At 50.6% G+C, this 24,797-nt stretch overlaps 1 protein-coding gene across 1 annotated transcript in view; it reads right to left on the reverse strand.

Moving 5' to 3' along the window:
* LOC144944354 (fibulin-2-like) overlaps positions 1–9,794 on the reverse strand; it is a 35,422-nt gene extending 25,628 nt beyond the window's left edge. The window contains exons 1-2 of the mRNA XM_078872457.1: positions 9,560–9,794; positions 4,580–4,709 (exon numbers count right to left, since the gene is read on the reverse strand). Coding sequence (XP_078728583.1) covers positions 4,580–4,709; positions 9,560–9,623 — 194 coding nt within the window. The 5' untranslated portion in view covers positions 9,624–9,794. The remainder of the gene's footprint in view (positions 1–4,579; positions 4,710–9,559) is intronic.
* Between the last annotated feature and the right edge of the window lie 15,003 nt (positions 9,795–24,797).

Below are 24,797 nucleotides of genomic sequence, written 5' to 3' on the forward strand. Positions count from 1 at the left end.
AATAAAATAAAACCAAAAATAATATATCACGACTTTTCAATCGCAACACAAGCGATCGTCCTCAGGCGGAAAAAAAATCCAGCAGTGGAAGTGCTGAAACGTGATATATATTTTTATTTTATTTTTTCTACCTACGTGACTTTACCGAAAGAATCAAAGAGTATAACAAAATATCGATTTTACTTTTATGCGACGAGCATTACTTTTGGTGGCAGCGCGGATGGGCACGTGCTGCCCCTCCCCCCTCTGTATCAAACAGAAGTCACTTGAGGACATTTCAGAGGTTGCTCTGCGACATTGCGCTTACGAGGGCTGTTCCTAATCATGGATTGGACGGCTCTGGGAGAGATGTGAATGGAGACTTTATCTCATGACCTGATGCTCGTATCACAATCCAGGATTCTGTAGTTCTCGCCTGCCTTTTCCCCTGACGTTCAACGAATTGTCATAAATTCAAGAAGCAACGTTTGTCTTGTTTGTATTAGTATTATCTGGACTGTTCCGTCTCCTCTACACTGACTTCCGCTTTGTTCCGTCAGTATGGTTTGCGCCATGTCAGTTCATCGGTCTCGTTTGTTCCATCTCGTTCTAAGACAGCAGTCTAAAGGATAATGTGCAGAACGTTTACACAACTCAGACTACCCAGCAAACACGGGATGGTGGGACATTGGCCCAACATTGGTCCTACGGTTGCAACCATATGCCAACATTGGCACAGCATTGGCATGCTCACTGTGTGATCAACTCTAATACGCACCATGCAATGCCAATGCATGCATCGTGGGCTTGAGGACTGATGTTAATTCACGAATCAATGATTCATTGCATTGCCAGCGGAGCAATGCCATCAAACAAACACCGGAGTGAGTTACAGGAGCCCACACAGCCCATCCATGCGTCTTCTCACCCTGGCCAGAAGATGGTGCTATTGGTCCACAATCAAAGAGTTCCCCACAAACCTAAAACTACGTACTATATACAAGGTACTTCAAAAACATGTTAACACTTAAATGGGACTAACGTTGTGAATGGAAAAAGAACGGATAATACACTGTAATATGATAACAAATGTATGTTAATAGCTTAAAAAAGTCAAAGAGTCTTCATAAGAGGTTTTTTGGTTAGATCGTGTAAATATATAAATGTATCGTTAAAACCTGCCACCACCCGACACAGCCACCTAGTAAGGGTTGTCACGTAAACAGAACATGCCGATTCGTCACTAGTACAGCACACCGGTGTGTTGAAGAGCCAGGCCATAACATTTACAAAATGAGTACGACGTTTCGCCAGTAATTACAACCAGCTTCATCAGGCAACAGCCAGATTAGTTGAGAAGTCTTAATGTTTATGCGAGCCCTTTGAACTTGTCCTTCCTGTCTATTGTGTTTATTAAAATAGCCGGAGCAACGGTAATCCCTATTGAAGTACGCTGCCCTTTGTAGGCAAGCATTTAAATAATGTATTATTCGATTATTCGCTTCCAAGCAGCACTAAGGCGGTAGCTATCCGAACGGTTAAAGTTATTTTATTTCTTTCAATTTCGATAGATTCTCTAATTAGTCTTGGCAAGTAGTAGCTAGTTTGCACAAAACTTCAACATTATCAAAATCAATTGAGTGTCCTTGTTGGCACGCGTGTTCTGCTACTGCTGACAGTTGTATTTGGGATAATTAAATATTTCTCTGATGTTCTTTTAGTCTCGTGCTGATCATTCGTCCTGTTTGCCCAACATAACATTTTCCACATGTGCAGTTAATCCTGTACACACCTTCTGTTGATAGCTTCGGTAATACATATTTTTTACCAGATATTGATTTCTGTATTTTATGTACCGTGCCAAATCTGACTCGGATGTTTTGTTTTTCCAAACATCTGGCTAGTTTATCAGTTACTCCCGCAATGGACGGTATTTTGATCATTTTAATTACTTGGGCAGTTTCAATGCTCTTGTTATTTGATTTGGTTTTGGTATTCAACGCCCTGTTGATTTGTGCATCATTGATGTGTGCATCATTGTAACCGTTCATTTGCAGCGCTTCTTTAACGTGTTGAATGTGCTGTGCTAGTGACGAATTGGCATGTTCTGTTTACGTGACAACCCTTACTAGTTGGCTGTGTCAGGTGGTGGCGGGTTTTAACGACACATTTATATATTTATGTGATCTAACCCAAAAACCTCTATTATGGAGTCTCCACTTGTTCGCCATCATTGTCAACACATGCCTGGAATCTTCTCCAGGTGGTCTCCAGAGCCCGGAGGCAGTTTTCTTGTGATATTGTTGAAAATTCTCAGAAGTGTAAAAAAAATGTTGAAGCACTCTGTATATAAAAGTGAGCTTCACTAATTTTCAGAGGGGAGCCAATTTTCACCAATAAGACATCAATGACAGATGCGGATACCTGATGCACACAATGTGAAATTTAAAACTCCCCAGGAGCATGCGACTGTGGTCACCCAGAACAGACCATATAACGAAGCAGTGCCCGATCCACAATACGAAGGAGATATTGCGGCGATACCGCTCCACTACTCCTGACGCGGTTATTTGGCTTGACCAACCTGAACGTGAAACTGTAGTGGTTGCTCTGCATCTATGCGAGCCGTACAAAATAAGAAGAATTTGAAACCATTGGGGTTTGACAGCATGATGGGGTGTTTTCACATTGTGTATTTATCGGGGGCTGCACTAAAGGCCATCAGGGGCCATCAGTGGCCCGTGGACCTTGCAATGAAGAACACTGATATATATACTTCACTCCATAATGATAATTAAAAAAAAATACTCGTTTACAGCACTTTGTCAAAACAGTACACTTCTTGGTGAAGGTCTCCTCACGCTGTGTTAGTCATGGACGGTTGATTGTGTGACCATACTTCAGCAAGCTGATCAGTGTGAGTCGGGTCAAGCGGGCATCAAGGACCAGCTCAGATATCACTCACCAATGATGTTAGCCCTAACTGGGAATCGAAACTCAAGAAGCCGGGTTCCAAAGCGCAGCACGCTAAACGCTGCACCACCATTCCTTCATTCTGTACCCTGAGTCAAGATCAAGTGAGCTAAGCAGTGGGTTGAATGTTTTTTATTGTCTACAGATGTCTAGCTACAGCGTGTAACATTTTAATAACATACTGTATAGTATACATAAGCCTGCTATAAAGCAGCGGGCTCTACTGCCCACGAGAATGTAATACATTGGCATTGGATGCTTCATACAGCAGTGCGTTTGGCCCTAATGTAGTGGCATGTCGTGGTTGGCATGGGGCCCTGGGTACACGCAATGAAATGGGACCCCTGTCCAACGTGAACCCCTTATTCGTAGCCCAGCACCTGAGCTGCTTTGGCCATTGGGCCCCGTGCAGTTGCACTGCCTGCACAAATGATAGCTAGGTCACTGTCCCTAACACTCAGGACATTGGGCATTTGCACTTTATTTTCTCAGCTTTGTTTGAATTTTCTTTGGCTCCAAATTAATCCCGGACTCGGTGTCTAGAAACGTCGGTGTCTATTTACGATTCGCATGGGGCGGTTGCAGACGTTCCGGGAGGAGACGCTGCTACCGACGAGACATCGGATTCAAACCCAAGAAGATCTCAGCAGTGTCGACTCAGCATCTCTCTGATCCCCCGAAGCTACCCGGCCAGCTCCTGGATGTTGTTAGTTTTTTTTTTGGCCCTCACACATCGGGGTGTTGTCTTCATGGCTGCCGGCTCTGTGTGTCCGTGTACATATGAACCCGGCGTCCCGAATTCGATTCCCGCTCACGGCCAACACCAGTGTGACGATTATCTGAACCAGTCCTGGGCTTCCCCTAGGTCGACTAAGCCCCAAATGAGTACCTGGTGCGGTGTGTAAACATCGCCACTGGGGAGACAAAGACGGTCGGGCGTGGTGTTGGCCACACACCCCCTCGTGTGCTGTGCCGGCCTTCATAGGTGCTAGCCGCTAACATCACTTGCCCCAATAATTAATACAGGCTATACAGGGGATCGTTGTCTTTGTCTTTGTGTCACTGCTCTTCTTTTCCATCGGGCATCATGTTTTTTTGGCCGACGATGAAACTGGTGGAACGTTATCCTCCTCTCTGTGTCTGGTCAGGGCGATCGATTCCTGCAGTGCTGCCCTTTCCTCTCTCGATGCCTTCTTTACACGTCGCCGCACGCGTTTACTGCTGTGCGTTCATTGTATGTCTTCCTAAGAAGGTGGCAACGAGGGGCGTGTGATCTGTGCGCGGTGGAGTTCTCTGCGCCTACCGCTGCTGGGGGGGGGGGGGGGGGGTGTGTGTTGAACTTCTTTTGCCCCGTACATAGCCAACCGTGGCTAATCGGAGGTGCGGGGGAAGGACAACAAACTAAACACAAAAAGCAGTTCCAAGCAAATTAGTTTTAAATCTAAGTCATTTAAGAAGTACATAGCTCCAGTGGCTTCCGAATATCGGAAGGAAGAGCGTCCCAGACGGCTACAGAAGCGCATCTGGAAGCGCGCGGTGCAGTGACCGTATTTTGGGGGGGGCTGGCGGTGGTGGTGAGAGATGAGACAGAAGTGGTGGGGGGGAGGGGAGGGGAGTGATGCTGCACCTGCAGTCGTCTGCCCCCTGTGCCCCGGACATGGGGATGTTCCCGCAGCGACCCGTCTCGGCTGCCCACTGCTGCCCCGCCGCACAGCAGCTGTGGATGAGCTCCTCCGGCGAGGTTACTGGCAACACCGCTGCAAACACACACACACACATACACGTGTGGGAACACTGTCACATGAGTAAACTCACGCAGCTATAATAACCACGATGTTTATTTACCCAGGAAGGCCACACTAAGTCTGGGAACTGGATGAAATGAAAATACAAACTCGGCGCAGAGAGGTGCCAAAGTCAAGAATCTAAACCAAACCCTTCTTGCTGTGACCACTGCGACAACCCGGACTCGTTTAAAGTCAGGGAACAAACATTTACATGAACTCAACACATTCGTCAATAACCTGGCCCTGAAGATGAAAATAAACATATCATAGGTGACGTTTTAGACAATATCCCCTCTTTATAAGGCTGTGGACCTTCCCATTGCAGGCTGTTATTTGTGTTTGTGCACCACTGCCAAAGCAGGATCGTGCCGCGGTGGCGAGATGTTAACTCCCTCGCCTGGTATGCAAGAGGTTGTGGGTTAGATTCCGACTCTTGACGCCTGTATATTTGGAATTTGCATGTCTCTATTCCCGTGGTCACGTGGATTTTTCGCCAGGTCCTCTCGTTTTTCACTCCACATTTAGAAACATGCATTTAAAGTATTTGGCTGTTGTAAATTTCCACATAAGCCACTTCGTTCAGCTATCATTTGTGGCCAGGTTGCTTCCAAAAAAAGCTATATAGCTCAATGGGCTTTACCTTGTAAAATAAAACGTATTTTCGTTTAGTTTTATCATTTTTGCACCGTTGAGATCCTGGGTTCGATACCAGGCAGCTCCCCATTATGAAACTGAGTTCTTGAGTGAAGTGAGTTTAAGATCTCTGCCCGGTGACCAATGACTGCACACACATAAAAAAACGACCATATTAAATCTAATTCAGCTGAATTCCGAGCCCTGAGAATGAAAAACATCGGTCGGGATGTCAAAATGTGACGAACATTACTCTCCGTGCCAGGGCGGGTGGGAAATTGCCGATCCCTGCTGCTATGTAGAACAGAGGTCACTTGAAAAGGGATGTCAGAAGTAGTTTTGAGATATTCACTTCTATGGTTCGTTCGCTGACTGGAAATATTCGACCGCTCCGCGAGGGATGCGAATTTATTCTGCGTTTGATGACAAGATGGAGCACAATCATTGTACATTTCAATTGGGAGGGGGGGTGGGAAATAAAGAGGGGGGTGGCTCTTGTCTGACAAACAAGACCTGTAAAAGAACACCCGTTTGCAATGATTATGTTTAGGCTTGTTTACCCAGGAAGGTCCTCACCGAGTCTCAAGATTCCTTTACAGGAGAGTCCTGACAAGTGTTTGCAGCAGTAGGTGGCGATGTTTCTCGGTGTGCAATCTCAATTGAGTGATTTTTTCAGGGCATATTTTCGGCACTGGGATATTTTGGTCAATACCGGTGACATTGTATGGTATTTTTTTGTCATGGGAAGAAACCAGAGAGCCCGAAGGAAACCCACGCAGAGCAGGGAGAGAGAGCACGCAAGCTCCACACAGAAAAGGCACCCGAGTCGGGAATCGAACCCAGGCCCCTTTATCCTGCAAAGTGTTATCACTTCATCAAAATGTTGTCGTTAATTTGACATTAAACAAGAATCAATCACCTTCACTATGAACACTATCTTATCACCCAAAAAACAACACAGGGAAGGAGGAGAAGTGATTTCTCCACTCTGATGGTTGTGACAGAGAAAGTCACTTATGCTGCCCCTCCCCGTATACTCCATACTCATATTTCAGGCCCCCTCTACTCCAAAGTGGAAGAGAAAAATATGCAGCGGGCTAACACTGCCACCTCCATCCTTCGTAGCGGAAGGTTCACTGCTTGAAATGTCAGCCGGCCGACTGTATTTTTTGTGGGGTTGCAAGGCAGTGTTAATAATAAAGGACATGATTTTTGTCGCGATCATATAACTGCCAATGCAGGAGGTTTTTTTTTTTAAAGTGACACCATCTTACAATTGCTTTGGAATGTACAAGTTCTACCAGTCGGGTTTTGGCACTATCTCATAAATTGGCTAAGATTACTGCCTGGTGGGAGGGCTAAAGGAGTGATTATCTATTTTTGTGACGTATGTTATGAAGAAGGGCCATTTCCCAAAACATTGCATGTTACATAATTGTTCCTTTTAGGGCCACAGTGTTATTGATTGCGGTGATGAGTTTTTGTTATTTGTGCTTATGCACCGCTGCCAATGCAGTATCACAAAAATATTCTAATAATGTAAACGTAGCGCGTGGTCTCTGAATGAGAGACCCCATGTAATATTACATGGCCTTACATGGGATTAAAGTGTAAACTTTAGTGAAGGGGAAAAGATCACATCACAATGAAAAATCAAATCAAACGTTTTTGAACTTTCCAACATTGGCAACCACAAACCTTGAAATGAAATCGCTCACATTTCGAGTAATTTTTTTTCAATTGTTTTTGTGGAATATGCCAAGGGTTCTGTTTTCGAATGGAGAGCTGAGAAAGTGCTTCTAGAACCCGAATACATCTCAAAGATGGATTATGTCCTCAGTTTTATTAATCGTGACCTGTACCATAAAATTGCAAATCACGGTCCAAAGTAAAGTTAATTACATTTGGAGTTACTACGAGGAAGTCTGGCCAGGACCCTTTTTGTTTGCTCTCAATAGTTTTTTTTTTAAACGATTTGTCAACCGCTCCGATAAATTACGACGCTCATGCGCAACACAATGTGGGGCCTTCTTAGGCCGAGCGAGCGTTCCAGCGGGACACAAAAGCCAGGCTGAGCTTTAAAAAAAACGCTCCTCAAAAAAAACTTTTCATTCGGCTGTACAATATTTCTGCAGAAAAAAAGTGCGCATGTGGTATTTTGGTTTTTACAAAAAAAAAACCCACCCCAGCGCCACACAAAGCCCGACTGAGCTTCACGAGTACCCAAGCCAAGAATCACAGATGGAAATGAAAAAAAACAGAAGGGAGTTCAGATCTGCTGCCTTGAACACGACAGGCATTATAACTTGAGGGAGCCCCGATTCATCCGTGAAAGTAAAAATGTTTTTAAAGACGACTGCAGTAAAAACTAAGACCACCCACGTGTACCTCCTCTACCTGAAAGCCCCCTTGACCACACAGGTCAGGGCGCTTGCTCTCACCGAAGCAGCAGCTTGCCAAAGAAACATATTGCCGGGCACTTCCTTAATTCATCAAGCTGCCACCTTTGCCTCGTAGCAGCCCGCGTGACCCCGGCGTCTCGCAAGGGACCGCCCCGAGGTCGACAGCGGCGCGTCTGCGTCCTCTCAGGGTGATGGCGCTCGAGCGGAGCGTGATAAGGTCCGTAGAGTACGTGAGGGGGGGGCGGGGGGTGCGGGGAGGGGGGGGCCTTGGCTAGAAAAACCACCACGTGCTCGTGTCACCTCGACTTGCCCGATTCATCGCTGATGACGATCGAGCCAGGAGGCATCTCCGTAGCTCGCGTCGCAACTTACAGGTTTAAAGACGAAGAGAAAATCAGCAAACTCATTTGAGAACGTTTCACTTATGATGACAAAGACAAAGATCGCCCGTATAGCCTGTTCAGACTGTTGGGGCAAGTGCTGTTAGCGAGCACCTATAAAGGCCGGCACGACACAGGAGGGAATGGATGGCCAGCACCATGCCCAGCCGCCTTTGTCTCCCTGCTGGCGATGTTTCTGCACCGCACCAGGTACTCATTTGAGGCTGAGTCTACCTAGGGGAGGCCCAGGACTGGTTCAGATAATCGTCACTGGTGTTGGCTGTGAGCGGGAATCGAACTCGGGCCACCAGGTTCGTAGCGCAGCGTGCTAACCACTACACTACCACTCCCCACTTCTGACGAGATCGCATGCCCCGCACACGCGCACAAAAGACAAAGATCTCCCGTAGAGCCTTGAACAGACTGTTGGAGCAAGTGCTGTTAGCGAGTAGCACGTCTGAAGGCCGGCACGGCACACACGTGGGTGGGTGGCCAGCATCAGGCCCATGATCTCTGTCTCACCACTGCGCCAGGTACATGTTTAAGGTTGAGCTGATCCAGAGGATGACCAGGACTGGCTCAGTCGGATATCACTAGCCACTGGTGATAGATGTCGCTGAGATTTGAGCTCAGGTCACTGGTTTCGTAGAGCAATCTGCTGATCACTGCACCATTGCTCCCCACAAACGTACATAGGCACACACGTGTGCATTGGGCACCATTACTGTTTCATTACTTTGGCAGCAACTGCTCTTTACACGCACCACTCCGTGCCAACATGTTTCAGTTTTTTTGGACTGTTAATGTGAGTTTGCTACAAAACCAAACAAATCTGGCCTCATTCGTTGGCTAAAACCCATCAGACTCCGTCGGCCCGTTCGATCCATCTCCCCCTGCTCCCTGTCAGAAGGCGTTTTATTTCTCTCCGCTTAAGAAAAAAAATCTGGCCGCAAACTAAAAAAAGGGCACTAAAACGGTTTATTTGGTGAAGAAACTTCTCCAAAAACATATTCCAACCTCATTCTTCTACGTAGCCGCGATCTGCGTAATCCACGTGCCCCACATCATCCGCCAAGAAACCGTAGCCGCTGGCGCGCCGAGGGCAACATCGCTACATCTAAGTTACCGCCACCGCCGCGACAATCGCGGCCACCGATACCACCGCCAACACCACCACCACCGACACCGCCGTCACATACGCGGCCACCGATACCACCGCCAATACCACCACAACCGACACCGCCGTCACATACGCGGCCACCGATACCACCGCCAATACCACCACCACCGACACCGCCGTCACATACGCGGCCACCGATACCACCGCCAATACCACCACCACCGACACCGCCGTCACATACGCGGCCACCGATACCACCGCCAATGCCGCCACTGAAGCCGTTACCTGCACACGCGATAAGGAGCTGCGAGACCCAGAGCGCAGCGAAGGCCTGCGGAGCGAGACCCATCTTGGCTACGTTTGTTCTGAGCTTGGGGCCGCGAGAACGCAGAACGCGTGACGGAACGCCGGGTCCTGCTGCTGCTGCTGCGGTGGTGCCGCTACTGAGCCAAAGATGGGGAGGAGGGTGGGGGTGGCGGAAAGTTTTGCGATGGGGGATGGAGCGAGGATGCCGGAGGGTAGAGGGTGGGTGGTGGTGGTGGGGGACGGGACTGAAGGGTGAATGGTGGCTGCTGCAGGGGAAGTAGGGAGGGAGGGAGGGAAGGTGGCGGGAGTTACTGGAGTTATTTTTTTTAACGATCACCCACAAGCGGCCAATTGCCGACAAAGCCTCGAGGCTCTACAACTAGCACGTCAGTTTCCACGAGAAACGCACCTCCCTCTCCTCCCACGGTCTGGCCAGTCCATCTGGTATGCATAAGCAGCAGCAGCAGCATTTGTGAAGCCAACGGAGAGAGCTTTCGAGCACGAGGAAATCCATTTGGTTTGACACCTACCCCACCGGCCACTGCTCGCAAAGCCGTCTGCAGTACAAGCCACGGCGTCCCCCCTTCAACCTCCCACAGCCTCCTAGCAGCAGAGATCCACACACCAACCAGCAATTTCCCTGCTTCCCAAAGCACCGTCCTGTCCCCCACCATTATGTCATTTCACTTGAAGCGGCCTGAAAACTTGAGCAGAGGCGTCGCAGCGAATTCAGTTCAAGTTTAGTTAAGCACAGGTGTGCCTCAAATCGGCAAATATAATCTCGGCTATTTTATGGCCCGAGAGAATGGTTCAAACGAATTTGTTTAATATTAAAAATAAATCCCAGACTGAAGATATGACGTTGGCAGACTTGGCTATGTGGAGTTCACAAGGGCTTAAGTCCATGGTTGCGTCTCATTATTCACTCAGTTTTCGAGACTAAACGATTCAAATAATGACTACAAAATCAATTTCTGGCCTTGTTGCAACTTCAAATGTGGGTATTATGATTATAATTACTTTGATACGTATGAATGGGAAAACATTTTTAACAACCCAAGGGTTACCCCGGCAATGGGTCTGTAAATTTTGCTTTAAAAACGCGAAATCAAATAAGTGCTTGCATAAATAAAGACCGGCTTTCATGTACAAACACCGCACGTAGTGGCCCTTTGGTGGCGGGCCAACAGGTGGTCCCGTTAGGTTGCGATCCCCGCACGCCTCGCTAACTCGCCAAGCACGGCGTCCGTCAAGCGCACGGATGAGCGAACGCTTGGTACCCACAGCGTCCACACAGGCAGCAAACACCCCCCTCTTCTCGTGGGGCGCACCTCGCCGCACTTGAAAATCAAACGACAAAATATTTCGATTTAAAGCTTTCGTGACTGCAGGGCTTCACATTCATACGTGACTTTACCGAAAGAACCAAGAATATGACAAAATATTTGGCTGCTGCTGCTGCTGCGTTGGCAGAGCGGTGCGCGAGCACGATTAACAAAAAAAAAACACAAAAAAATACTCAACACATCGGTCAGTAACACTGTGGCCTTAAAATAAAACAAATGTAACAAATGTAATAGGTGACGATTCATTCATAGCACATTGCCTGAAACACGCTGTGTTATTGACGAACGTGTTGAGTTTTGTTCACTCGTAATACAGTTGTTGCAGTTGTTTTTAGTTAGATACGTGCCAATTAGTTAACACTAATTGAGTGCAGTATCTTCACTATTTGTACCGTGCACCGTTTTTACTCTCGTCGCGCGCTCAGCGGCGGGCGGGTGGGCGGTCAGCCACCACCGTATCACTCTTCTATACAAAATATGCATTCGAAGGCATTGGTTTGGGTGTTATCTGCAAACCGCCGTCTCTCAGACAAAGCAATTGAATGGCTTTGTCGCTCACAACTCTAATGGTTGATGTAATCTATTCAAAAAAAGAAAACTCCCCTATCACTATGTATGTATGTTGAACTTCTTTCGCACCGTACGTAGCCAACCGTGCTAATTGGAGGTGCGGAGGAAGGACAACAAACTAAACACGAAAATCAGTTCTAAAGAAATTAGTTTTCAATCTAGATTTTAAAGTGCACCTGAAAGCGCACGATGTAGTGACCGTCTTTGTTCGATGGTTAGCCAAAAGCCGCTGCGAGGATGACCGGAATTTTTTGTGGTGGTTTTTATGCTTCTTGACGAAATCAGCAAGATACTGTGGTTCATTTGTGGCTACTACTGTGGTCACTATTCTCGTGAACATCACTCGTTGATTCCTCCACCCACGTTGAGGCGTTGGTAGACCAAGGCCAGTGTCGTCTCATTCGCACTGCGTTCAACCACCACCACCACACTGGAGGTCACAACAACACTTCTCTTTCTGCGTATTATTTTTGCACTCACTGCTCCACTTGGGAATTCTCTCCCATCATCTATTTTCCCAAGCTCCCACAAATAACCTTTGCTCTTTCCAATAAACGTACCAAACAAACGCACACCTTCAAAGAGTGCTGTTTGTTGCTGCCCACTTGGCTTTTTTAGGGCACGCCGGGCCCTCGGTTCGCAGGCGGTGGTCGCGTCTGTTTTCTTGACGTCACCCCGAGCAACGTGCAACCCGGGGATGGGATAAACGGGTCCTCTGAAGTCTGCAGCTGCAGACCTCGGCCTGGGAGAGAGCGGCTTGCGCAAGCTGGAACTCAACACCGGCTACGCCCGGGCAGCATGAGAAGCCATCGGGGCAGAGCCCACGCCCAGTGGGCCCACGCATCCTCGCGGTCTCCCGCTCGCTCACGTGGCTCTGCTGCACAAAGATGCCCTGTGGAGTGGTGCAAGCTGACGCGGGCCCGGGCGGCGGTTGCGTTTTTGCCGTTTGGTCACGGAGGTTCCGCGGGTTCGAGCTCATCGGCCGCCCTGGTTAGTACTGCGGCAGGGGAATTAAGTGAAACTGACCGCCGTCCGCTTTGCAGCGGGCGTTAAAGACAGCGTAATGTTGTTCAAAACGGAGAAGGCCACGCAGTGCTGGCGTCATGGCCCAAGTTTGAAATAATTACCCACAAATTATCTAATTGGGTGAAGAGCTCTGCTGCCCCCGACATTAACATTGTCCCCTACTGTGAAACTACTGCAGACTATAATCGTGTTAAAACGTACTCATTCAAGGCTGAGTCGACCTAGGGGAGGCCCAAGACCGGTTGAGACAATCGCCACTGGTGTTGGCCATGAGCAGGAATCGAACTCCAGTCACCGGGTTCGTAGCGCACTACAGCTCCCCAACCACACACCGCACACACACACACGAACGCATCCCAGCACGTATAGGCGAACACCACGCACATTCACACGCCCAATACACACACGCACACACGTGGAGGTGGAGCACACGCACAGACATCCATCAACCCCCTACACACACATACACACAGCCGCACACGTGGACACATCACCCACCCATTGCGCACACAGCGCAATGCACATGCACACATTCACCCACCCAATGTACACACACGCATCACAACAACAACAACCGCCATTCGCCACTAAGTGGCGGTGACGTCACCACGACGCTTGTGCCAGGCCATGTGCACCCTGAGGCCACGTGAAGTGTCGAACGCCCGCTGGCAGGAGGTCACGGGGCAGACCCAGGTGCCACGGGTCGACTGACCGAGATGACCGAGATGACTGGCTGATGCACCACCTGTGCCCCCTACTGTGCCAACTTGCTGTGCTTTAGCCACCCAGCGCTCTGCTCGTTGTTGTGAGCGTCGCTCCTCCGCCCTCCGTTGTTGTTGGAGGGCGACTGCCTCCAACTGCCCAGTAGCGTCCTTCACGAGCCTCCTCCACTGAGGCCGATCTTGACACCGCTGGTACCAGTCATCGGCAAGTCCACTCAGCTCCACGTCCTCCTGTACCACATCACTCCATCTCTTCTCTAGCCCGTGCCGCGCCCGTTTAGCCCCCTCGATCCGGCCGAACAAAAGCTGTTTAGGCATGCGGTGGCTGGGCATGCGGGCTACATGACCCAGCCAACGCAGCCTTGCCTGCCGGAGGAGCTCACTGATGGGACTTTGCCCAGATCTTTCAAGGACTTGTGAGCTCCTCACACAATCCAGCCTGGTTAAACCCAGGATGGATCATAGGCAGGCCAGCCTAAATGTTTCCAACCGGCGAAGATGCTCCACTAGGGGGGTCCACGTTTCGCAAGCGTAGAGAAGGGAGGGAATGACCGTGGCCGAGAAGACCTGAAGCTTCGTGCGGAGCGACAGACCAGGTAGCTTCCACACAGCGTTACGCAACCGATGAAAAGATATTGCCGCTCGACTGATTCGGAGTGAGACCTCTGCTGATAAACTGGAGCCGGTCATAAGCACACTGCCCAGGTATGGGAAACTCTCCACTCTCTCCACAACTGCCCCATCACCGATTGGGAGTTGTGGGGGTGGAGTGCCCGATGGTACAAAATACCCAGGCAGGTGCTTAGTTTTGGTGGGGCTGATGGTAAGGCCCCACCTCTTAGTGGCACGCTCCAGTCTCAGCAGCAGCGTCTCCAACTCCTCTTCTGAATGAGCAGCTATTACCAAATCATCGGCATACATAACGTGGTTGACCAATAGGGAGCCATCCCTTGATCGCACCCGGGCGTCGATCAGCCTCCCATTGTATCTGTACCAAATGGTAATTCCCCCGGTACAGCTATTGAAGGCTTCACGAACTACGCAGTCGAAATAGATGTTAAATAATGTGGGAGCCAGAGGACATCCCTGTCGCACCCCAAGGTGTACAGGGAAAGGCTCCGACTCCCGGCTACGTAGTTTTACCCGGGCCCGCTCACCATCATGAAGGTCCTTAATGATCGTGAGCAGAGGGTCAGGGACTCCGAAAGCACGAAGAACAACCCAGAGCCCAGTCCTACTGATGGTATCATAGGCCTTGACCAGGTCAATAAAGCAGAGATGTAGGTCTTTTTGGAATTCCCTACACCTCTGCTGTAGCAGACGGACAGAAAATATGGCATCTGTGCAGGACCGCCCTTTCCTGAAACCGAATTGGGGCTCCGCAAGCCTCTCCTCAGCGTGCCTAGCAAGGCGATGTTGAATAATCCTTGCCAGGACCTTACCCGGCACACTGAGGAGTGAGATGCCCCTGTAGTTGTTACAGTCGGTACGGTCCCCCTTCTTAAAGAGGGGGACCACCAGGGCATCCTTCCAGTCCTGCGGAACCCGTCCAGTGGTCCAGACTGTTGGTATGATGTCATATAGGGCAGTCTGTGCACAAACGCCACCCTCCCTCAGCATTTCGCTTGGGAGATCATCTCTGCCCGGTGCCTTCCCTGGTCTCAGACTCCGGATCGCCCTCAGTACTTCCTCAACAGCTGGTACCTCAGCCAGCCACTCACAGGGGGTGACCTCTTCCAATATTTGAGGCACCGCAGCCTCAGCAGGGTTATCCCCACTTTGTGCCATGATGTTTTCCTGGCTGAGAGATTTTCCCTCCCCCAGGACCTTACAGAAATGCTCAGCAAATCTGCAAACCTGTTCCTGGGGGTCGGAGATTGGATCACCGTTTTTTCCTCTAATGATGGTAATAGGTGTGGCGCTGCAGGTTACTTTTTTGATGGAGTTAAATAGTGATTTGTGATCGCGGGCTACTGAGGCAGACTCCATCTCCTCAGCAACCCGCGACCACCACCCATCCTTGCAGCGCCTCACGGCTCTCCGAACCTCCGAGCGAAGACTGCGGTAAACCTCCTCATTCTCTGACGTGGGATGCTGTAGGCGATGAGAGTGGGCCTGTCGCTATTTCTCAATTAACCTGAACACCTCCTCCGTCAGCCAGGGTTCCCGGGGAGGTCTGGACCGCGTACCCAAAGCAGCCATTGCAGCTGCATGAGTCACAGTCTTAAACCTCGCCCATTTACCCTCGACATCAGGTGGAGTGGGGGACGATGCCAACCCCAGCTGCAAGCGATGATGAAATTCTCGCTTGCAACTTTCATCAGCTAACTTAGACCAGGCCACTTTTGGTTGGAATGGGATCCTGGGTGTACACCCACCACCGGAGTGGAAGAATGGCAGGCGCATCTTACAGATGACTAGTCGATGGTCAGAGGGCAGATCAGCTCCACGGTAGGTCCTGGTGTCAAGGACATGGGCTCGCATCCGCTGGTCCGTCACTACGTAGTCCAGCAGATGTTCTTGCTTGGACCCGGCATGCATCCATGATGTTGTGTGGATGCGCCGATGCCGGAAGAGCGTGTTGGTAATTACAAGCCCATGGGCTGCACACAAATCTAGCAGCCTCCTACCGTTATTATTGAGCTGATCTGGCCCATGCCTTCCAATCACTCCAGACCAGGTGCCAGCATCATGACCAACTCGGGCATTGAAGTCACCCAACAAGATGACTCTGTCCCGAGTGGCCACTTTAGCCAGCACCTGTGACAGGAGGTCATAGAAAGCGTCCGACTCATCGGCTTTGCCTGCATCCCTCCACGGATGTTCGTCTTCGGTGGGGGCATAAGTAACCACGACCACCACTCCTCGCCTCTGGTTGATGGGAAGGCGAGCCCAAAGTATCCTGGGGCTTACAGCTTCCCACACCTCACCGCCACGCTCCCACGCCCCCTTCATTCTTTTGTTCAGAAGAAGAGCCACACCCTGTTGTTTGGCAGTCTCCTGCCCCGAGTAGAGGACTGTCCACCCCTCATTGTGGCAGGAGCCAGAACCGGTCCACCGGACCTCCTGAATGCCACAGAGATCCAGGCGGTACCGGTCCAGCTCCCGACAGAGGAGTGGCAACCTCTCCTCCGCAGTGAGCGTTCGAACATTCCACGTGGCCATCCGCAATGGTTTTTCGTTGTTTTTGGAGGAGCCCCGAGGGTTAAAATTCAATATCCTGGCTCCGCCAAATGGGGTTTGGCCAGGAGACGTCATAAAAGCCTGACCCCCCGGGGCCTCCGGCACAAGCTTATTAATTACAGGTTTATGTTTAATTCGTAGTTTAGTGGTGGTTAATTGAAGGTGGAGGGGTTACCAGCCCCTCGCACCCGTCCAGAGCCCCCGTTTAGCCACTGTGGTGGTCACAGACGCCATGAGGGGAGAGGCCAATGGGCATTGGCCCTCCCCCCACAGCACTGCCCACGACAGTGTTGCCCGTCCGGCACCGCGAGGAGGTAGGAGGTTGTTTTGCCTGACACACACGCATCACATGCACACACACACAAACACTCAAACACGTGCAAGCATGTACAGAAGATGACTACAGAGACAGAGATCCACCGTGTAACCTACACAAGCTGCTGGGACAAGTGCTGTTATCGAGAACCCATTCAGGCCAGAACGGTACACAATGGGGTGGTGTGATCGCCTTTATCTCTCCAAGTGCTGATGTTTGCACACTGCACCAGGTACTCATTTAAGGCTGAGTCAGCCTAGAAGAGGACCCCTGGGCCAGTTCATATATACTTCTCTGACATTGTCCGTGATCGGCAATCGAACTCGATTCCCCGGTTTTATAGCGCGATGCGCAAACCACTGCGCCACCGCTCCCTGCGTGAGGAATTTGACCACTTTCCACCAGCACGCACACTCACGTGCAGATTTTTAAGATGCAGGAGACACCACAACGTTCTGCACAAATGTTCGGCCGCTATCAGGGTCCCAATGCTTGCAGCTTTTTATCCAGGCAATAAATCATGCGATGAGAATACAATGATAATACAATGGACCAGCGCTCGTATAACTATAGGGCACCCAGGTGGATAAAACGCTCAAGAATCAGCATGCAATGAGTGCTCCTAACGTTCTCAGAAGAAAGTATAACAAAAGTAATTCTGGGGAAAAGTAAAAAAAAATTCCCAAGAGTAATTGAGCGATATAGAGACCAGATTTTCATTTTAATGGAAGAAAGGCCGCTTCTAATGTGTCACTGTGTGTGGTCATATTGCCCATGGAGGGAGTGGTAGTGTCGTGGTTAGCGCGCTGTACTATGAATCCAATGACCCGGAGTTCGATGCCCCTCTACACGGCCAACACCAGTGACGATTAATTATCTGAACCGGTCCTGGGCCTCACCTACATCAACTCCGCCTCAAAAGAGTACCTGATGCGGTTTGTGAAAACATCGCCACGAGGAAGACAAAGGCGACCGGACGTGGTGCTGGCCACCCACCGGCTCGGGCGCCATGCCAGCCTTCATCACTGCTACTCGCTCGGAGCATTTGTACCAAAAGTATGTTAACGCTACACAGGGGATTTTTGTCTTTGGTGAAATTGCCCAGTGGTTGCCCTGTGGCCAGGGACTGTGATCTCGTATCTCCGCCGTGTGACGAATGTGTCATCAGCGTGACTCGCTCGCCCATCGCACACTCACGCAGCGGAACAGGGCCAACAGCAGCCAACGCAAGCACACACAGCAGGCTCGCACGCGCACACACATACAGACAAAGATCCCCTGTATAGCCGACACACAGATACATGGGGAAAGTTCCGTTTGCGAGAACATTAAGCGTACACGAGGTGGGTGGCCAACACCACGCTTTGTCTCCGGAGCGGCGATATTACACATCGCACCAGGTACTCATCTGAGGCTGAGTCAACCTAGGGGAGGCCCCTTAATAGTACAAATAATCAATCGTTACTGGTGTCGGTCGTGAGTGGCAATCGAACTCGTGTCGCCGAGTTCGTAGCGCAGTGCGCTAACCATTGCGCGACCGCTCCCCCGCGAATACAAAGACAAATCTTCCCCCGTATGAACACACGCACGGACGCGCGAGCCAAAGGGAACCGCACATTCATGCCCGTGAATCAGGAGCCGCAACTTCTCGTCGCAGTTGCAGCGCGGAGATCACGCACACACACACACCGCGCCGCGCTTGTGACGCGCACGACGCACGGCACAAACAGCGCCCGTGCGAGCAACACGGACGGGACTTGGACTTGGCCCATTTCCCCCCTCCTCCTCCCTCCTCCTCCCCTCTCCTCCCCACTCTCGCTCCTGCACGCAGCAGCAGCAGCAGCGGCAGCAGGGTGCGACGCGTCGATTGCCAGAGGCCGTTGTGCGTCAGACAAAAGGGCTCTCTCATCCAAACCAGAGCCACGCGGCTTTAACAGCCCACTTTGGGTCACAGCGAGCCCTCCAGAACCAGCCTCCCCCGAGGTGGCCGTGTTCGGCCCAGAGGGGCCCAAATAAATCCCCCCCCCCCGTCCATCCCTGTGACCCATCGTAATGGGAGCGAGTGTGGTGCGTGTGTGTGGATGTGCACTGGGTTGCCCTGAAGAGGTAGGATGGATCACTTAATTAGAATCCAAATTGCCCTGTCTTTATTTCGTGTGAGTAAAAATAATAATAGTCCCCATTCCACAATTTAATTCCGTTGTCGCATCATGCGACGAATTATACGTTCGAATATCTCGCAGAGCAGTGAAAACAAGATGTGTCAAAGGGCGACCGTGGAAGCAGATAATAGCACAGCTACTTCTGAAACCCCTTTGAGTGACCTGTGTGATGATGATGGCCTTTGTTTTATTGGATAGAACATGCATGATTATAGTGATGATGACATTCATAACATCCAAGGTCAATGTTTTTTTGATGAGCAGATGGAGATGGGGCTTATAAATAAACGTCACATCAGGTGGCAAAACAGCAGTCGCACCCTTCTCAAAAAAATGTTGACATCCCATCATACAAATGTAAACGCACGGCACTTTTGTAAATCTACTACTGAACGAGGGCCACCCTACACGGTAGAAGTCATAGGGGTAATTTGACCATACTTCCCCATGTCCGTCAGTGCAGGTAGAAGGAGGGGGGCACAGAAATTCGAAGCATAGTACAGTACAACGCATTTCCCTGCACTGTCCTCTGCTGCTCACAACGGCACTGCTCAGCAGCCTGCAGTGCCGGCTTTAAGCGAGGTGGACGCTCATCCAAGCACGATCTAGGCTCACATCTGATTAGCTTCCAGCATCTGATGAGATCGTGAGGGGACCACGGTGGCGAGATGTTAATTACCTTGCCTGGTATACAGGAGGTCGTGGGTTCGATCCCGACCCTGACGCCTGCTGTATTTTTGGAGTTTGCATGTCTCTCTCATCATCATCATCATCACGGTGGCTAGGAGATGTTAACTACCTCGCCTGGTATACAGGAGGGCGTGGGTTCGATCCCGACCCTGAATCCTGCTGCTGCTGTATATTTGGAGTTTGCGTGTCTCTCTTTCTCCCCGTGGAGATGTTAACTACCTCGCCTGGTATACGGGAGGTCGTGGGTTCGATCCCGATCCCGACCCTGACGCCTGCTGCTGTATATTTGGAGTTTGCGTGTCTCTCTTTCTCCCCGTGGATATGTTAACTACCTTGCCTGGTATGCAGGAGGTCGTGGGTTCGATCCCGACCCTGACGCCTGCTGCTGCTGCTGTATATTTGCAGTTTGCGTGTCTCTCTCCCTTTGGTCGCATGGATTTTTCTCCAGGTCGTCCGGTTTTTTTCCCCCTCCACATTTAGAATCAACATCACACATTTAGAGTATTTGTCTGCTATAAATGTCCACGCGATAAGCCACTTCGTTAAGCTGTGATTTGCGGCCAGGTCGTTTCTGAAAAAGAGCTACATAGCTCAGTGGGCCTTACCTGGTAAAATACAAAATATCTTAGTTTAGATGAGGTTCTTCTCCAGGTGAATGGGTCACCGGCGTAGCGTACGCAATATCTGTTGTAACCACTCAACATGAATTCCTTCTGTTCCCACCGCCTAAAAGTTATTTGCGCTGTCAATGAACGGACTACGATTGTCATGTTTATTTATTTAGTCACCCGGCACAACCGCCCCCCTTACAGCGCTGACGTCCATCGGAACCCACAATTACAGCAATTCCATGTCACGCGTCTCTCGTGCTATTACACAAACACGCGGAGTGGTGGGAGGGGAAAACGTGCGGAGAGACAAGACCCACATCGCTGTGCTGTTCAACTTCAACCAGTCACCTCGGTGGATTTTTGTTTTAAAAAATAATAATAAAAATAACAAAGCTCCGTACCCCAGCAAACACACAATGCATGGACCAACGTTGCACCAACGATAGCCCAAATGTTGACCCAACGATGTCACGTTGACCGGCTAAGTGCACAATTCACTTGAAGGCAAAGAAGACGGAGAGGTGGGTCGCGATCGCGCGGACCGTGCGCAAAGCACTCGTGGAGCTTTGCGATGGGGGGGGGGCGAGCGCCGCGTGTTTGTTGTTGGAAGTCCGAGCCCGAGCTGAGTGTCGCGTAACCAAATACTTCCCTGTGTTCTCAGCGCCTGCTCGCATTTCAAGAGGCTCACGCTGGCAAAAAAAATGTGGAAGTGCGCGTGGCGCGAGAGAAACGGGGAGAGAGGAAGAGCAAAAAGGATGCGGGGTACGGAGTTTCCGGAGTTCAGGAGTCATTCTGCTCGTGCTGCCCAAGCCGCGGAGGAAAGTGACGATAAGTCGATTCCAATAAATTATTGCGCGACCGATGAATTCATCGAGCATTGCGAGTGAAAGGTAAAATGGTAAAGGAGCGACCCTGCACTTGTTTGCCCATGCCATTGCCGCTAAAGGGCCTCTTAACGTGAGCTCCAGAGAGCCTCTTTAGAAGACATATGGCCTTCTCTTCCACCACGCAGGCCAGACGTCTTTGAAGGCGACGGAGGACGCAACCACATTTTAACCCACCACACACGACCTGTAACCGCGGGGGTGAACGCAGAGAGGATCCATTTGGAAAAAAAACCGTGTCCTTCTTTCAACCGCCGCGAACAAGAGAGAATCGCGCTCCCCTCTGCGCCATCCCACCATCGGCGCTCTTAGTCGCTCATTGCTTTGCGTCAGCGACTGTCACGGACACAAATAAATAAGCCAACGTGATGTTCAACAAAGAGCTCCCTCTCCAGACATACGAGCCACTCGGCCTCCCGAGCTCCACACCCAGTCACCGAGAGATGAGCGCTCAGCCGTCCGCCGCCGAGTCGTGCCGCACTCTGGTGAGCGCCCAGCACACGAGCCAGGCAGCCGCCAGCTCCCTCCCCGCAAGGAGAAGCCAGTTAATGTTTTACAGACACCGCAATAAATTTGACACGCACTTATTCACAGCTGGCTTTGATTTTGACAACTGCCAGCGGGGCCTCCAGGACAACTTCTTTTCATTGTAATATCGCCTGTTTAATGGTTTGCGCTAGGGCACCAGCAAACATTTAAATGCATCTCCTAACAGCCCCAAGGGCGCAGCTCGGCATGGAGTGAATCATAATGGCCTCCCTTGTGGTGGTCTTGTGGAAGCCCATATGGACCACGCGGCTTCCGCTGCGCATTTGCTAGTCAGCGGTTATATTCAACGCCGCACGATCGCGCTGCACGGTGATGTCGCCCAGGAGGGAGCGAGCCCTGATGATAACCGCAGCAAGGCATCTGGGCTGTGAGCCCATCATGAAGGTTCGTCCCGCGCCAGATGTCACAGAAATTGGCGATGCGAGGAATCAGGAATGAGTGACATTTGGGGGATAATTACCAAATGCCTGCTTCTTTCCATGCCGTTCGCAAGATCGCAATTTTATTCCCACTCTTCTTGTTTTACGATTTGGCGTCATGTCGACAGATGAAGTGTCGAATCGGAACTCTTGCAGAGGAGTGCATCCCCGCCTAGTGTGTGCAAAAGCAGCCCGCAGAAGCAGATTTCGCAGAACTAACCCAGATATGCCTTCAAGTGACCCTGCTAAAGAGGATCAATTTCCACATGACAGTCAAACCAATATTTAAAAAATTCAGTATTGTTAACATGATGGGTTTTTTTTTTATGAAGTCATTGATGACCCGGAGTGAGACCACCATCCCACTGCAACTTGACTGAAACCCAGATTCAAACCCAGGTTCTGGCCCGTGTCGGCTCAGCGTCTCTGACCGCTGAGGCACCTCGGCCACCTCCCCAGAGTGGGCGTCATCTGGCTCCTTCGCGTGACGATTTCTGGTGGGCTCAGCGGCAGCAATGCGTGAACTTGGCAGCCACATTTCTCGGCAGGGTCCATTAGCCCTCGGGCAAGCATGAATCACCTCCAGGAGGCCCCGCGGACAGGCTGCCCGGGGTCGCACAGCGCGCGAGTGTTGTACAGCTAATGAGCCAGCACTCATACACGGTTTGCTAAATTGGTCACATTCGTCAAGAATTTGTTTTTAATACTATCGGCCTCAACACCCGTTTCCCTGACCGCGGCGGTCACTAATAACGCCCTGTTCGTAGATCGCGCGAAAGGCAAGAAAGGGTTTCAACTTCAAAGCGAAACACTCGACCGTAGCACAAATTGCTCAACAATCCTTCCATTTACTGCTCCTCCCAGACCCCAGGCTTTCGACTTCTCGAGCCGAAGCAGGGCTCTCGTGACGCTTTAAAAAAAAAATGTAATATTCCGTTGGCGCTCCACAAGCGGAGGCAGTACATCACCGCGTACGCTCAAGCACACTCGAGGGCCGCTTGTTGTTGTTGTTCTTGTTGGAACAGCGCGAGCTCGCGAGGCACGTTCACTGGTGGCCACGTTAGTGACGAGGGAAGGGACAACGCGCGACGCACTTTGTCGAACGTGCTAGCACACGTTTGCGTGCGGGTATGGTGAACTTATTCTTGGTTCTTTCGGTAAAGTCACGTAGAAGGGAAATAATAAAGTAATAAAATAAATAGAGTGAGAATTTGTATTTTATTATGTTTTATTTTTCTTATTTTATTATTTCCCTTCTACGTGCCTTTACCGAAAGAACCAAGAATATGAATCCCTGCAGTCACGAAAGCTTTAAATCGAAATTCATGGTGAACTTCTTTTGCACCGTACATAGCCAACCGCGCTCATCAGAGATGCGATGCAAGGGCAGCAAACCGAACGCAAAAAAGCAGTTCTAAAGAAATACGTTTTCAATCTCATTTCTTTAGAACAGCATAGCTCCAGCGGCTTCCTAATATCAGAAGGAAGAGCGTTCCAGGCAGCCGCAGAAGCGCATCTGAAAGTGCGCGATGCGGTGACCGTCTTTGTTTGATGGCCAGCCAAGAGCCACTGCGAAGATGACTGAAGTTCGCATGATGGTTTGAGGCAAACCCTTTCATAAATGTGGCCAGTTTTCTACAGGGTTTCGTTCTTAATATCATCATCGTCCTCTCTCGTTACAGACGGCTGGACGGGCAAAGCAACTTGCATTACACCTTTCAACATGAATTGGACAGCGTTGCAAAAAAATCAACAAACGAAGCGTGGCGACCGTCCCCTAGAGCTCACCGCACGACACGGGCCCTCTGTCCGCCCGCACCGCTCGCGCCGCGTGGCCAGGGCTGGGTCAAGCCGGTGGCTCGTGCAAACACGCGCAAAAGGCTCTGCTGGCAAAAACAAAAAAAACAGACGTCCGTGGGAACATTTGCGGTCGGCAAAATTCCGTACGTCGCACGTTCCACCAACAACAAGTAGCGCTCAGCGCTGGGGACAGGCGCACGCGGTCACGTTGCGCGGAGTTCTTTACACGGCAGCGTTTGAACGACGATGGCAGCAAAGGCAACGAGGTGTCCCACACTTTGAAACCGATCGCCCTGGAGTGTAACGGACATCGAGTTCAGGCCACCGGCAGCTGTCGTTGGCACCGATTAAATGACGGGGGCTGTGGTCAATGAACTACGGATTAGCGAGATGAGAGCGAGAGACCTGTAGGCACATCGATTAGCGGGTCACGCGCACAGATGTCACGGTGGCGAGATGTTAACTACCTCGCCTGGTAAGCAGGAGGTCGTGGGTTCAATCCCGACCCCGACAACGCCCATTGTATATTTGGAGTGTGCGTGTTCTCCCCGTGGTCGCGTGGATATTTAGAGCGTATGGCTGCTATACATTTCCACGTGATAGGCCACTTCGTTAAGCTATCATTTGTGGCGCAGGTCGCTTCTGAAATAAGAGCTACATAGCTCAGTGGGCCTTAGCTGATAAAATAAACATTTCGAATAGTTTAGTTTGTAATGCTGCGATGCCACGTGACATAGCAGCGCCCGCACGCGTCGTGACGCAAGAAGGCGTCATGTCACTCGACGACGCACAGCTGAGTGCATCGCTGAGGCCCGCCGGTAAAATACAGCTGAAGTGCTCCTCCCGCGCTGCACCCGTTCAAAGAAGCCGCGCGCAACCGCGGGACGCAACTGCCCTTGTTGGCGACGGTGACTTGAAGTTGGCCTCGCCTGAATTCCG

The sequence above is a fragment of the Lampetra fluviatilis genome, chromosome 34 (genome assembly GCF_964198595.1).
Source record: "Lampetra fluviatilis chromosome 34, kcLamFluv1.1, whole genome shotgun sequence".
NCBI lineage: Eukaryota > Metazoa > Chordata > Hyperoartia > Petromyzontiformes > Petromyzontidae > Lampetra > Lampetra fluviatilis.